Source organism: Corylus avellana, chromosome 5 (genome assembly GCF_965113065.1).
Source record: "Corylus avellana chromosome 5, dhCorAvel1.hap1.2, whole genome shotgun sequence".
Classification (NCBI taxonomy): domain Eukaryota; kingdom Viridiplantae; phylum Streptophyta; class Magnoliopsida; order Fagales; family Betulaceae; genus Corylus; species Corylus avellana.
The window spans coordinates 17,538,179-17,554,284 of NC_142494.1; the positions used below are offsets into that span (position 1 = coordinate 17,538,179).

The 16,106-nt window shown below is 40.7% G+C and overlaps 2 protein-coding genes across 4 annotated transcripts in view; both read left to right on the forward strand.

The window, feature by feature from the left end:
* LOC132180792 (DExH-box ATP-dependent RNA helicase DExH6) overlaps positions 1-16,106 on the forward strand; it is a 36,650-nt gene that overhangs the window by 18,080 nt on the left and 2,464 nt on the right. For all 3 annotated transcript variants that reach the window (XM_059593738.2, XM_059593739.2, XM_059593740.2), the window contains 5 exons: positions 10,019-10,180; positions 14,089-14,141; positions 14,641-14,674; positions 14,788-14,877; positions 14,965-15,969. In XM_059593738.2, the coding sequence (XP_059449721.2) occupies positions 10,019-10,180; positions 14,089-14,141; positions 14,641-14,674; positions 14,788-14,877; positions 14,965-15,969 (1,344 nt within the window). The remainder of the gene's footprint in view (positions 1-10,018; positions 10,181-14,088; positions 14,142-14,640; positions 14,675-14,787; positions 14,878-14,964; positions 15,970-16,106) is intronic.
* Positions 3,066-5,870, forward strand: LOC148585872 (uncharacterized). Its single transcript, XM_088516336.1, has one exon. The coding sequence runs from the start codon at positions 3,066-3,068 to the stop codon at positions 5,811-5,813; it is 2,748 nt and encodes a 915-aa protein (XP_088372462.1). The 3' UTR covers positions 5,814-5,870.

The window sequence follows — 16,106 nt, forward strand, 5'->3', positions numbered from 1 at the left end:
TTCCTCTATCTCTTTGGGCGTCTTGGCTTTGGTACTAAATGGAGGAATGGATGTCTGCTTGTATCACCATGGCCCTCTTCTTTATTTTGATCAATGGTAGTCCGTAGGATTTCTTTGGTAGGCTCCCATGGCCTTTTGCCAAAGGGACCCTCTCTCACCTCTCCTCTTCGTGATTGTCATGGAGGCTTTCAGTAGGATGCTCTCTAGAGCTATGGCTTCGGGTTATTTATCTGGATTTTGGGTAGACATCCAAAACACTGCTCCCTGGAAGTATCCCACCTTTTTGCAAATGGTACGTTTATTATGTGTGCTATATAGATCGAGATCAAATCTATAATTTGGGACACATTCTCTTGTTTTTGAGGCTATTTTGGGCTTTAAGGTCAATCTTCGGACATTTGAATTAGTTGCAGCAAGAGGGAGGTATCACATCAAGAAGAGCTGGCCAATATTCTTAGTTGTAGTATCTCTTGTTTGCCCTTGAAATATTCGGGACTTCCATTGGGTGCTTCTTTTAAGTCAAAAGCTATTTGTGATGGGGGTAGTTGAGAGAATGGGAAGAAGATTGGCTAGATGGAAGAAGATCTACTTGCCTCAGGGTGGTTGCCTAACTCTAATCTAATCTAGAGTACATTATCCAGTTTACCCACAAACTTTTTGTCCCTTTTTTCTTTACCGGCCGATATAGCAGGAAGATTAGAACATCTTCAAAGGGACTTTCTACAGGATGGAATAGGTGGTGAGCTAAGTTTCATATGATGAATTGGAAGACTATTTGCTTCTTAGTTCCTAGAGAGTTCAGAGTTAAAAACCTTGTGTTGCTCAATAAAGCTTTACTCGGTAAATGGCTTTGCAGATTCGTGCATGAGGAGAATTCTCTATGGAGATAGGTTATTGTTGAGAAGTACCTTGTGTGAGTAGGTAAGGGGTGGTTCCCCTACCCATCTAGTGGCAGGTAGTAGTCGTCCAGTAAGAAGAATGGGTTATCTGGGGCTTTTTTATGTAGAAAAAAAGTCCTTTGAATTCAGGTCAGAAGTGAGAGGAGGTGTTTGCTTGGTGGAAAAAAGTAAAGGTGTTTCTCGGTCGGTGATCATGGCATGGCCGACAGTGTGCTATTTCTTAATGTCATGGGACTTCCTGTCACATAAGGATAAGATCAAGGAGAATTGGAGAACTTTCTGCTTCGGTAGCACTGTATACCTGTTATAGAGGCGAAGTAATAACTATGGGAATTTCATGGAGCTCTTAGAATATGGCGGGCGTGGAAGGAGAAGTTTCGTTATCATATCGGAGGGAGATGAATGAATGGGCTGGAAGGAATGTCGTGTGCAACTACTATGGCTGAAACAGCATTTTGAAAAACATTGCTTAGAAGGAACGCAAGCGGGTAAGGCTCCAGTAGAGGCACGGGTGGGGATCGTATTAAAAGGGTCGCAAGGAATCCATGGAAAGGTGTCTTACGAGGAGGTGGTGACGGGCAAGGGGATGGAGGTTGAGTAGAGAATTCCGGCATTGGACATCATGCAAACACAAAATTTCCAGGGCGGTGCTCAGCATGCCGGCGACCATGACGCTGGGACGGGCAAGAGATGCCCATTCAGGAAAGTGCTGAAGACAAGGTGACTGGAATCGCACCCATGGATCACGCTGGACATAATGAGAAGATTTTTTCGCAGCTCATAACGGAAGGCAATATTATGGCAATTCGAAATATGTTAATTGCATTTAAGGAGGAAATAAACAGCTGTCTGGAGAAGATTGAAGTGGGCGGTGTATCTTCTTGGGCTGAGTAAGAAATGGGACTAGAGATGAAAAGAACAGAATCTTGGGCTCAAGTTGAAAGGCCCCATGTATGAAGAGCAGCCCAAACCTATGGTCAAGAAGACTTATTTTCGAAAGAAACTACTGAATTTAAAGCCATGTTGGTGTGTAAAGCTAAGTAAGGCAACGTCTCTTTGGCCAGTGGAACGATGCAACACCCGGCGACCGGTGAGCCGCCGGAGAATAGCCGGAGTAGGACGTCAGAGATGATAAGAAGCAAAACTGCCACAAAACATGATGATAAGAGCATTGACCAACCCAACGATGAAACTCTAACGGCAGTAGAGCGACAGGAGGAGGGGAGATTGCGACTGCATTTGTGCAGGCTGGAATTGAAGCAGAGATGACCGGAATCGAAGCAGAACACATCGGCGCCGATGTAGGAGGTATGGGACAGCCTCTGGGTTAGGAAACACAGACACTACAACACATAGACATTGTCGGCGATGCTCAACTGACGGCCGGAGACTTGAAATGGTAAGGGCAGCGGATCACCGGCGGTAGTAGATGGAAGAGGGCTGGATCATGGGCTAGATAGGGAGGGACTAATGATGAATATAGGAAGTGTGGATGGAGGACAAGAATTAGTAATCACTGGGGAGGAAGATACTGCCAAGCCAGATAGTGCCGATCAAGGTATTGGGCCTGAAATAAACCCCTTCTATGTAGTTTTGCTTCTAGAAAATGTGGTGGCTAGTGATTCAAAGATGCCGAAGACGACAAATATAGCTGGGGCCGAGGACTCGCGATATGTGATTATCCCATACAAACAAACAGAGTTGGATCAGCCAGAGTTTTACATCTCAGGGGAGATGCTGGATTTTGTCAAGGAGGGGGGATTGTTTGGTAGATTCTGTGGTATACAATCTCAACAAGGGGGGGAGCTAGTTGTTCTTTGGTTGGTGTGGAGTTGGCACAGTTTGCTGATGAAGAGGTGTTAAAGGTTGAACCTCTGGAAGTTCATTCAGAATGTCCGAAAGGAAATGCATGTGAATGGGTGATTGAGAGAGTGAAAGACTTTTGCCAGGTGGTGGGTTTGTTGTATGAGGGGTAGAGATGGAGATGCTGTTTCGTAAAATTGAGGGAAATAGAGGTAAGGAGTATAGTCCTGCAGTAACTCCTACTAAAACAACCTTCAAAGATAACCAGGGATTACGGGGACTAAAATGTACCATTAACAATGATGGGAAACAGGGGACAACAACCAAAGGAAAGGGGAAGGGGAGGGGGCTGTCTTTTGTTAAATGAAGCCTAAGATATTATTGTGGAACGTGCGGGGGTTGAACTTGGTAGAGAAGAGATTGAAGATTAAAAGCTTGCTAAGGGAATGGAAGGTAGATGTAGTGTGTTTACAGGAAACCAAAGTGCAGAATGTTACAAGGGAGCTGGTACAAAGTTTGTGGGGCTGTGTTCAAGTGGATTGGTGTTCTCTTGGGTCGCAAGGTGCTTCTGGAGGTATCTTGCTTATGTGGGATAGAAGGGTAGTGGAAAAGCTGGAGGTTTGTGTGGGTTGCTATACTATTGCATGTTCTTTTCGTAGTACTAGTGATGACTTTAAGTGGGCTTTTGCTGGTGTGTATGGGCCAAACATTGATAATGGTAGATTTCTGCTTTGGGAAGAATTAAGCGGCCATATGGACAGGTGGGAGGTGCCTTGGTGTATTGAAGGAGACTTTAATGCTATTAGATTTCCGAGTGAGAGATTCGGAAACTATAGATATGCTCCGTCTATGGAGGTGTTCTCCTGGTTCATCTTTGACCGAGGGCTAATTGACATTCCCTTGATGGGTGGGCAATATACGTGGTCTAATAGTCAATCTTGGTCGAGAATTGATAGGTTTCTCCTTTCCTTAGGGTGGGAAGAGAGATTTCCTGATGTGGCTCAAAGGAGACTAACTCGTGTTTTGTCTGATCATTTCCTCATTATTTTAGACTGTGGAGAGACAAATAGAGGGGGAGGTTACTTCAAGTTTGAGAATATGTGGTTGAAATATGAGGGGTTCACGGATCAATTGAAACATTGGTGGAAAACTACCCTAGTTATGTTTTGGTTTTTTAAACTGAAAGCTCTTAAAGGTGACCTTCGCAGGTGGAATAATGAAGTTTTTGGGCATGTAGGGAAGAGGAAAAAGGCTTTACTAGAAGAAATCAGGGAACTGGATAGCTATGAGGGTTTTGGAGAGAGGTGGAGGGCTTGGATAGAGTGGTGTATTAAGTCGGTGAGATTCTCCATTCTTGTGAATGGCTCGCCGGAAGGCTTCTTCAAGAGTTCGAGGGGAATCCGGCAAGGGGATCCTCTCTCTCCCTTGTTGTTTGTGCTAGTTATGGAGGCTTTGAGTAAAATGGTAAATGCGACGGTAGAACAAGGTCTTTTGAATAGGGTCTTATCGGACTTGAGGGTCTCTCACTCTTTATTTGCAGATGATACTTTGATCTTTTGTGAAGCTTCTATTGAGCAAATCCGGTATGTACGTCTTATTCTTTTATGCTTCGAAGCTGTTTCGGGTTTAAAAGTGAATTTGGGAAAATCCAAGATTGTGGCTATTGGTGAGGTGGAGAACATTGGGGTGTTAGCTAGTATCCTTGGGTGTAGTGTTGCCGAGTTGCCTATGAAGTATTTGGGCCTCCCTCTAGGGGCGCCGTACAAGGATAGGGTTATGTGGAATGATGTGATTGAAAAGATGGAGCGTCAGTTGGCGGGTTGGAAGAGGATGTATCTCTCTAAAGGAGGCCGCCTAACTCTTATTAAAAGCTCTTTGGCTAATCTTCCGACTTATTTCTTGTCTTTGTTTCCGATTCCTATAAGTGTAGCTAAAAGGATTGAGAAAGTCCAAAGAGATTTCTTGTGGGGAGGAATGGGAGATGAGACTAAAATGCATCTTGTAGGTTGGGATCAAGTTTGTCGTCCCCTTCGATATGGAGGACTTGGCATTCGGAAGATGCACCAATTTAATCAAGCTCTTTTGGGGAAGTGGCTTTGGAGATATGCGAATGAGAGCGATGCTTTTTGGTGTAAGGTTATTAAAGCTAAGTATGAAGATAAGGAAGGTGGGTGGTGCACAAAGGAGGTTTCAGGCTCCCATGGTGTGGGTCTTTGGAAGCACATTCGTCAAGGGTGGAATTTTTTTGCTAAAGGGATCCGGTTCGAGGTGGGGGAGGGTTCGAAAGTTCGCTTTTGGCATGATGTTTGGTGTGGGGAGAATTCCTTGAAACAAGCTTTCCCGTCCTTATTTAGTATTGCCAGTCATAAAGAAGCTTGGGTGAAGGATAACTTTACTTGGAGGAATGGGAGAGTTGAATGGAATGTTATTTTTGTTAGGTCCGTTCAAGATTGGGAGCTGGATTTGGTTTCTCCTTTTTTTGATCGGTTGTATTCATGCAAGATTTCCTTAGGAGTGACTGATCGTATGTGTTGGATTTCGTCCAAGAAAGGAAAGTTTGAGGTTAAGTCACTCTACAAGGCTTTGTCTCACTGTTATCAAGAGGTATTTCCTTGGAAGAGCATTTGGCGTACTAAGGCTCCCTTGAGAGTGGCTTTTTTTGGGTGGACTGCAGCCCTAGGCAAAATATTGACGCACGATAATTTGCGTAAAAGAAACATAGTGGTTATGGAGTGGTGTTGTATGTGCAAAAAGTCCGGAGAGACAGTCGATCATCTTCTTCTCCACTGTGAGCTCGCGAGTGCTCTTTGGCAGTCGATCTTTATTCGGTTTGGATTGCATTGGGTCATGCCTTGCAGGGTGAGGGACTTGTTCGATAGTTGGTGGTCGGGAGGTAGTTCCCGAAGCGCAGTTGTGTGGAAGATGATCCCTCTGTGTCTTATGTGGTGTATTTGGATTGAAAGAAATGCTAGATGTTTTGAAAATTCCACTAGGACTATAGAGGAATTGACCCATTTTTTCTTCTTTACTCTCTACTCTTGGACGGCCGCTTGGCTAGCTCCTTTAGAGTTTAGTTTCACTGATTTTCTTTTTCATTTCTCTCCCTCTTAGGAGCTCTCGTTTATACTTCCCGTGTAAATGGGTTGCGCCCCTCTGCGCTCTTGTTTTATATCACATAATTACTTATCAAAAAAAAAAACTGGATAGCTATGAGGAATATCGGGGTTTGGATGAGGAGGAAAAGAGGAAGAAAGAATTACTGTTCATGGTGCTGGAAAGATTACTTCTATGAGAAGAAATCAGTTGGTGACAAAAGTCTCGTGCCCTTTGGTTGAAGGAGGGGGACAACAACACAAAATTCTTTCATAGGGTGGTGAAATCCAACCGAAGAAATAATACTATTGAATCCCTTAAGTTCAATGGCCCTATATCCTCTAATCCTATAGAGATCAAGGAGCATATGGTCCAATTTTATACCCATTTATTCACTGAGAGTTGCAGATGGAGGCCTTTCTGAGAGGGTTTATCAATGCAAGCTATGGAGGAGGAGGATAGTAGGTGGCTGGAAAGGGAATTTGAGGAGATTGAGGTGTTTGAGGTTGTTAAGCATATGAAGGGCGACAAGTCTCTATGTCCCGATGGCTTCTCTATGGGTTTTATTAAGGCATGTTGGGGGGGTGATAAAAGAAGACTTTATGGCAGTCTTTAGAGAGTTTCACAGCAAAGCAAGTTTCCAGAAAAGCTTAAACGCATCTTTTATTGCTCCCATTCCTAAGAAAGTGGGGGCTGTAGATCTCAAGGACTTTCGTCCGATAAGTCTTGTGGGGTTGGTGTACAAACTTATCGCTAAGGTCTTAGTGAATAGATTGAAAACTGTGTTGTCTAAGATCATCTCAAAGTCTCAAAATGCTTTTGTCAAGGGGAGGCAAATTTTGGATTCGGTCCTTATAGGGAATGAATGCATTGATAGCCGTCTCTGCTCCGGGATACCTGGTTTGTTATGCAAGCTGGACCTTGTGAAGGCATATGATCATGTAAATTGGGATTTCTTATTCCACCTTCTACAAAAATGTGGTTTGGGGAGAAATGGAGAGAATGGATAGCGTTTTGTGTCTTTACGGTTCACTACTCAGTTTTGGTTAATGGAGAACCAGCAGGCTTTTTTTAGTTGTACTCGGGGGATTCGACAAGGAGATCCCTTCTCTCCTTTGTTATTTGTTATTATCATGGAGGCATTGAGTAGAATGATGGTGGAAACTGAAGCTAGGGGGCTGGTTGCAGGTTTTTCTGTAGGTCCTGTGCGCAATCCTGGTTTTAGCATTTCGCACTTGTTGTTTGCGGATGATACACTGATTTTCTGTGATGCGGATGAGGAACAACTTCGTAATTTACGCTGTCTTTTCCTATGTTTTGAAGTTGTTTTAGGTCTAAAGATAAATCTGCCGAAGTCAGAAATTGTTCCTATTGGGGAGGTGCAGGATATTGATTTGTTGGCTAGCATTTTTGGTTGCCGGGTGGTTGGCTTGCACATGAAGTATTTGGGGCATCCTTTGGGGGCGCATTACAAGGCTATCACAATCTGGAACAGTATGCTAGAGACTATGAAAAGGAGGCTGGCGGGGTGGAAAATGGGTCTTTTATCAAAAGGGGGGAGGCTAACGCTGATTAAAAAAGCACTCTTTCTAGCTTACCAACCTATTTGTTATCTATTTTCCCCATTCCATCGAGTGTGGCAAATAAGTTAGAGAAGATGCAAAGGAATTTTTTATGGGGTGGTACCAATGAGAAGTCGAAGTATCACTTAGTTAAAAGGTCTTTAGTTTGCTCTCCCTTGCAGAATGGTGGCTTCAGGATTAGAAATCTGCGTAGGTTTAATCAAGCTTTATTGGGAAATGGTTACGGCGTTACGCTACGAAGAGGGAAGCTTATTGGAGGAAGGTCGTTGAAGTAAAACATGGGAGCATGGATGGAGGTTGGTGTACAAAACAGGTTGAGGGGTCTTTTGGTGTTGGGGTTTGGAAGCATATTGGGAGAGGGTGGGAGTCTTTTTCTAAGTTTATCAGATTTGAAGTAGGAGATGGATCCCATATTAGGTTTTGGCATGATATTTGGTGTGGGGATCAACTTTTGAAGGAGGCTTATCCTGAATTGTTTCGTATTGCTAGAAACAAAGAGGCTCGGGTGAGTGATAACATGCAGATTTTGAATGAGGAAGTTCATTGGAATGTTTCTTTTTTACGAGTGGCTCATGACTGGGAAGTGGAGGTGGTGATGGCTTTCTATAGCAAATTGTATGAGACTCGGCGCCATTCGGGGGTGTGGACCGCATTTGGTGGATTCCCTCCAAGAGAAAGCTTTTTGAGGTGCAATCCTTCTTTGGAGTGCTTTCTTCTTCGTTGAAGAGGCATGAGGTGGGGAGCTCTTCTTTCCCGTGGAAGAGTATATGGAAGGTTAAAGTTCCGCTTAGAGTAAGTTTCTTTGTGTGGACGGCTACTCTAGGAAGGATCCTCACTTTGGATAATCTCCGTAAGAGAAGCTTGATCGTGGTGGATTGGTGTAGTATGTGTAAGAGAAGTGGTGAGTCTATCAATCATGTCCTCCATTGTGATGTGGCACGTGCTCTATGGAGTGTTCTTTTTACCCTTTTTGATGTGCATTGGGTCATGCATGGTAGGGTAATTGACCTCCTAGCTTGCTGGCAAGGCCAAAGAGGTAATAAAATGGTGAGGGAGGTGTGGAGAATGGTCCCTTTGTGCCTTATGTGGACTATTTGGAGGGAGAGGAATGCTCGATGTTTTGAAGATAAGGAAATGACAATGGCGGAGCTTAGCAATAGGTTTCTCAAATTGTTTTTCCTTTGGGGCGGGAGCCTTGAACGTTCCTCAAGTTTCTACTATGAATCAATTTGAAGAATTGTGTTCTTCATTTTATCTTTAAAGGGGTGTGTGTCTATGTATACTTCCTGTGTATTAGGATTGCGCCCCTCTGCACTTTTTAATGAATCACTTATTTGTCCAAAAAAAAAAGTATAGGATCCACGAGAGGGTTGGTGTTCAGAGGAAACTTAAGGGCCCTATAGGGTGTGCCTTTGGAGGAATATTTGGAATGGCTTGGAGAATTTCTCTAACTACGCCTCCTTCAAGGTTGGGGATGGGTCCCACATTTGTTTTTGGCCAAATGTTTGGTGCGGAGACATGGTTCTCAAGTCTTCATTCCTAGAACTTTATTCAGTAGCTCGTGGCAAATAGGCCTTGGTGTTTGATTACTTGGATTCTTCTAGTACTTGTATAAATTGGAATCCGAGTTTCATTAGGGTGGCCTTGGATTGAGAGTTGGAATCTCTTGACTCTTTCCTCAATATGTTATACTCTTTGAAAATCCATCTGGGGTAGGCGGATTGAATGTTGTGGGCCCTATCTAGCAATCATGACTTTGAGGTTAAGAGCTATTATAACACTTTTCAGTTTGGAGAGCCTTGTTTGTTCCCTTGGAAAGTGTTTGGAAGGTTACGGCCTGCCCTGCATAACTTTCTTTACATGGACCACAACTTTGGTGTTGCCTATGCAAAAAGAATGAGGAGATGGTAAATCACCTTTTCATCCATTGTGCGTACACTAGTGATCCTTAGAACTTGGTTCTCAACTTATTCAAAGTTTTGTGGGCTTTGCCTAGCAATATCCGAGAGTTGCTACATTGTTGGAAGACTCAAGGCCATTGGAGACTTGAAGCAAGCAGTCATGCATAGCGAAGACATTGTAAAGAGGCTATCTGTAAAGTTATTCTTGCGTTCTTGAGAGAGAGAAACCGGCGCCTCTTTGAGAACTGCAAGTCCAATGTGCTCTATTTAAAGTCCTCTTTTTTGAGATCTCTCTTAGATCGGGTTGTAGTTTGTTACTAATTTCTGATTTTTGAATCTCTTAGATTAATATTAGATTTCAGATGCCTTTTGGTTGTTTGTCTCTCCTGTGTACTTTTTGTGTATGGGGGTTGTCTTTTTTTTCTTCTTTTTATTTATTTTTATTTTTTATATTTTTTACATATAAATTTTATTCATAAAAAAGTAATGGAGTATTTACTTGGGAAGCGTCATTGCGTCAATATAATTTGCTCATATTTCAGTATGAAGCCTTAGCACTTACCCTAGGTTTGCATGGCAAAAGTCTGAACTTTGTAGCTTTATTGCTAAATTTTACATATTCGTATGTGGCAGTACAAGGAATGTCTAGTTTGAATTCTTATCTTCTATGTTTTATTTTTTATCTTTATACATTGAGCTATTGCAGTATAACTAACTTGTATCTTTCTCTCCTTGTTAGATACGGTTGGAAAGCAAGGGTGGAAGGAACTCATCAATTGTGTTCTGCACAAATGGGATTCTATTGAGGGTGTTAATTTCTTGTGGTGGTGGTAGGTCAAAGAGAGAAGCTGGAATGAAACCTGCAAAACAAGATTTTCCTGACATAACTCACATTATTGTGGTAGGTTTTATTGTTTAACTAGTATATTCTCTTAATTTCTTCCCCTATACTAGGGTAAGATCACTTTTTGCTATATAGATATTATGACTGATGTTCTTACTTTCATTCATTAACCAAAAGTTCTTTTCGAATAGTGGGATAAACAGTTAATGTGAGTAAAAAATGTGGGAATGATCAAGTGAAGTCACTGGTCTCCTTTGCATTCATTTGTGAAAGGTTCTTATCTAGCTAGGTCTACTAGCTTGGAGTTGTGTCATAGTCTATTAGTATCGTGGCCATGGCCATGTTTATCATAAAGCAGATTCATAATTTAACTTTATATTTTTCCTGGACTTCTAATGGACCACACCTGAGCCCAGCATTAGTCTATCATTGTGTCGATCAGAGCTAGATATATAAGCAGAAATTATTTATAGCATTTTTTCCTCCGATCTTTATATTTTTATTTAGGTAAATATAAGAAGCAGCTTTAACTTGATGTGTGAAAATACCATAATATTGATGAATCAGAAGCGATGGACTTGAATGCTGAAGAAGGAAGAGTAACATTTTCTATCATTAACTGTAACCAGGATGGCATGCTGAAAAAGAGAATTTTCTTTCAGAAAGAAATTTGGGTTAGCTTTAATCAGTTTTAATATCTGGGACAGTGGGTGGCACAAGTGCAAATAAGACCAATGAGATGAAAGACTCTTCTGATAAATCGTAAGTAATGAAAAGAAGGGTGAAGGATTTATAGGGGTTGATTAAGGGGATAACAACTTGGGCGAAGGTGTTTCTTCTTACCTTTTGTGTACAATGGTGACAAGAGTGAGGGTGCATAAGATTAGTAATATAAGAACAAATCCTTGTTCTCCATATTATGTTAGTGAATTGTGGCATTGGAATGGTTCAGATTTTTGTATGATGAAAGTCACAGACAGCTTTTTTTATTTTGTGCTGCTTTCCTTTGAGAGAAGAAGACACTGAGGTTGCAAAATATTGGCCCTTAGCTTCCTTCAGAAAAAAATCTGGCTATTGGCATTTTTTTTCCTTTTTGTGAAATATACACGTGGCAAAAATTAGAAATATTTAGAATCATCTTCATAGCTTTGTCTTTACTAGAATTATGGAATGTTTCTGCAGTACATGATTGGCATCTGCAAATCATTTGCAGTATGCACGTTTTGGATGGTGTTTGCAGGACTTCTTTTGAGAGTTGAAGGGGAAAAAAAGATTTGAGATATATGTGAATCATCTGTAGTATGCACCATGCACATTTCAAATGGTGTCTGGCAACTGTCTACTGTGGGTAGTTGCCCAATATTGTAAAATAAAAGAAAAACTTGTATATGTGAACCATCTGAAGTGTGCACTATGCATGCGTCAGTTGTGTTTCAAACTGTTGGTTGTGGCACTGAGTTGCCTTAAATGGTAAAAGAGATTTTCGGATGTGTTCAAGTATAATATTTGCTCAAAAACTTTCACTACCTTTATTGTTACAATCATGATTTGAACTGGGTATTCTCTTTGTGTGGGGCACCCATACTTTGCTTTAACATGTTGGAATTTTAGCGAGCCTCACAAATATCTTACGTAAAGGAAACTATGTAATGACTAGAACATTTATTGTTATTGGTTATTGTGGCTTAAAAGCCGAGTGTTGGCTGGCAAGTCTGGGTTTAGCTGCCATCCTAGTGATTGACATACAAGGTGAATGATTTATTCTATCCTACACTTTTTAGTGCTAATGATCATATGCTATATTAACGCATTATTTCATGCCTTTGTTTGGTAATTAAACCTCTCTCTCTCTTTTGGTGGTATTCGTAAGTGTGTAGACTGGGTTCTCATGCCATGATAGGGTAGGTTTAAAGTTTCATGAACCCAAAAAAGAGGGGACACTAGAGCCCACAACTCTCACCATTCTACTTGAAATACTTAGGACATCCTCTGGGAAAACAAAAGCTATTTGGTATGGGGTCGCCAAGAGAATAGAGAAAAGATTGGTTAGTTGGAAAAAGAGTTATTTGTCTCAGGGAGATCATCTTACTCTCATCAAGAGTACATTACCCAATATACTTGCATATTTTTTGTCCCTTTTTCTTTTGCCAGCTGGTATCGCTAGGAGATTAGAATGTCTTCAAAGAGATTTTCTTTGGGATGTGAGCCTAAGTTTCATTTGGTGAACATGAATACTATCTGCTCCTCAGTTCCTAGAGGAGGCTTGGAAGTTAAAAATCTTATGTTGTTCAATAAAGCCTTACTTTGTAAGTGGATTTGCCTATATGTGCAAGAGGAGACTCCTCTTTGGAGAAAGGTGATTGATGGGAAATATGGGGTCCAAAGAGGTGGTTGGTGCTTAGAGGAAGCTCAAGGGCCCTACAGTGTGTCTTTGGAGGAATATCAGAAATGACTGGGGGAGTTTCTCCAACTTTGTCTCCTTCATGGTTGGGGATGGGTTCGCTTTTGACATGATGTTTGCTGCAGAGAAGCTGCTTTTAAGACTATATTCCCAGACCTTTATTTGATAGCTCACAACAAAGAGGCCATGATGTTGGACTATTTGGATTCTTTCGGCATTTCTTTCCATTGGAATCCGAGATTTGCATGGGCAGTTTAGGATTGGGAGCTGGAATCTTTAGATTCTTTCCTCAATCTGTTATATTTATCTCAGGGAAGTGGATAGAATTGTGGACTCCAGCTAGTAGTCACGACTTTGAAGTGAAGAGCTATTGTAGAATTTTAGAAGCTGGAGACCCTTGTCCTTTACCCAAGAAAAGCATTTTGAAGACCAAGGCTCCGCCCTGTATAGCTTTCTTTATATGGACAGCAGCATTGGGTAGAAGCCTCATGATTGACAATCTTAAAAGGCGTGGTTTTGCACTGGTTAATTGGTGTTGCCTTTGCAAAAAGAATGAGGAGACATTGAATCATCTCCTCATCCATTATGAATACCCAAGTGATCTTTGGTACATGGTTCTCAATTTATTCGGAGTTTCTAGACAATGTTTAGTAACATCCTAGAGCTGCTACATTATTGGAAGAATCAAGGGTGTAGATATTCCAAAGAGGCAATCTGGAAAGTTATTGTTTTGTTCTTGCTGTGAACATTTAGAGATAAATGAATCGTCGCCCCTTTGAGGATTGCGTGACTCTTGTGCTTTCTTTGAAATCAAATTTTTGCCTAAAGCCGTCTTCGATTGGGTTGTGGTCTATGTTTCTGGAAAGTTATCCAACCATATGTGCGGTCTGCTCATCATTGATTTGCTACCATTGGCTTACATGCGGTGGCTATATTACTTGTGTAGTCAGCTGCCTTGAATGTAAAAAAGAAATTAAATGGAAAATATCAATATTATGCTTTTGAATATTTGGATGCCTTAATTGTGAAAAGTTTACAGTTTAACGAGAGTTATGTTAAACTGAAAACATGAGAATAGATAACTTACAGAACCTGTAAAGTTATGTGAAGGATAATGGTCAGTATTGGAAACAAAAGTCTAGTGCTTTTTATATATATGGTTTTTTCTTGATCTGTGGATTATATTGTTAAGAAAACATTTATGCGATAACATATGCATGGTACGTCTGCAAATGTGGTTACATCCAAAAATCTATTTTCCATGAGTTAATTGTTGAATCAAAACGTAGCCAAGTTGCGGAAGGATTTAAGCCAAAAAAAATCCCAAAAAAAAAAAAAAAAACTTTCTAGTTGTAGCTCATTTGTTCTATATTTTTGGATGGTCATGGAGAAACGAACTTAATCTAGTGGCTTTTGGATGGTCATGTGGGCTCGTCCGTACATATCTGTTATTTATTAAATTTTAAAATACAAGATTTCTCCATACTGATGCATAACTCTTCTAATATATCTGAACTTAAATAGTTAATGTAACATTATCAATGTCCTTGATTTTACTTTCCAGGATGAAATTCATGAAAGGGATCGCTACTCTGATTTCATGTTGGCAATTCTCAGGTACTTCATAAGTAAGAGAAACTTGCTTCAAGTAAACATGTTTTTGTGGTTTGTAATAAGAGTATGGGTATGGTTGGAATGTTTTAAAATGCATTTCTTTTTGGTAATTGAACTTTTAAAATGTCAGAAGAGCTACCACTAGAAATGTGGCATTAAGACATTATTATTTGATACCGAATCAGTCATTCATCTACTCAGCATTTCTGTGTGTTTGCCCCATCGCACTTGAACCCATGATCTCACCCATCCAGCTCCCCCATCCTTATTATGGTTTGGAAGTGCCCTTGGGTAGAAGCATTGATGCGTGTTTGTGCTCTTTTTTTTTTTTTTTTTTTTTTTTCATGCTAGAAAGTTTACGTCTTTTTGAACTGCCTATAGAACAGACAAAAGATTACAGTTGGTAGGCATAGTTGCTAGTTAGCTTTCAATTATTAATCAATTCGGATATTTCTTTTGGCTTTCATGAATTTCACTGGTGTCTTTTTTTTCTTATTTGCAGAGACATGCTTCATTCATTTCCTCATCTGCGATTGGTTAGTTCTAATCCTTTTCTTTTTTATATTATTATTATTATATTGGACGTTTTCTTATTCTGGATCTCTGGTTACTGATAAGTGGGCTTTTCTTATGTTTTGAAAACCAACAGATACTTATGAGTGCTACTATTGATGCTGAACGATTTTCACAATATTTTGGTGGCTGCCCAATCATCCGTGTCCCTGGGTTCACTTATCCTGTAAAACCTCTGTGAGATTATTAGTTTTCAATTATCGTTGTTGATTTTTGTTTTAATATCCTAGCAATTTACCCCCCTCTTTTGCAGGTTGAAACTTATTATTTGGAGGACGTACTTTCTATCCTGAAATCGAAGGAACATAATCATCTCAATAATACTATATCCAGTCTTCCTACTGAGGACACTGAGTTAACAGAGGAAGATAAGCTTGCTTTAGATGAAGCTATTTATCTGGCTTGGACCAATGATGAGTTTGATCCACTCCTGGAATTAGTTTCTTCTGAGGGAACCCAAAAAGTGTTCAATTACCAGCATTCATTGACTTGGGTTACACCATTGATGGTATTTGCTGGAAAGGGTAGAGTGGCTGATGTTTGCATGCTCTTATCTTTTGGGGCAGAATGCCATTTACAGGCCAAGGATGGATCTACTGCGCTGGAGTGGGCTGAACGGGAAAATCAACTAGAAGCTGCTGAAATAATTAAAAAACACTTGGGAAGTACCATTTCCAACTCCAGTGAAGAACAACAATTGCTTGATAAGTATCTAGGAACAGTCGATCCTGAACATATTGATGTTGGTCTTATAGTGCAGTTAATTAAGAAAATATGTATTGATTCACAAGATGGAGCTATACTTGTTTTCCTGCCAGGATGGGAGGCTATAAATAAAACCCGGGAAAAATTAATCGCATCGCCCTTTTTCACAAATACTTCCAAGTATCTGATAATGTGTCTTCATTCTATGATTCCATCTGTGGAACAAAAGAAGGTTTTTAATAGTCCACCTCCTGGTTGCCGCAAAATTGTTCTTGCAACCAATATTGCTGAAACTGCCATTACCATTGATGATGTTGTGTACGTTATTGACAGCGGTCGTATGAAGGAAAAAAGTTATGATCCTTATAATAATGTATCAACTCTTCAATCTTCTTGGGTCTCAAAAGCAAGTGCCAAGCAAAGAGAAGGACGTGCTGGCCGCTGTCAGCCTGGAATATGTTATCATCTCTTTTCAAAATTCCGGGCGGCTTCTTTGCCAGAATTTCAACTTCCTGAAATTAAGAGAATTCCAATCGAGGAGCTATGTCTACAGGTACTTTACTCTCCTAATGACATTGTTTCTGAGCCAGAGCTGACAGGGTTTATGGGTCCTAAGACCTTTATTGGAATGGTGATCCAGATCGTGTAAACCCATTTGTGATGCATTTCCTATCTTTATTGCCAAATCAG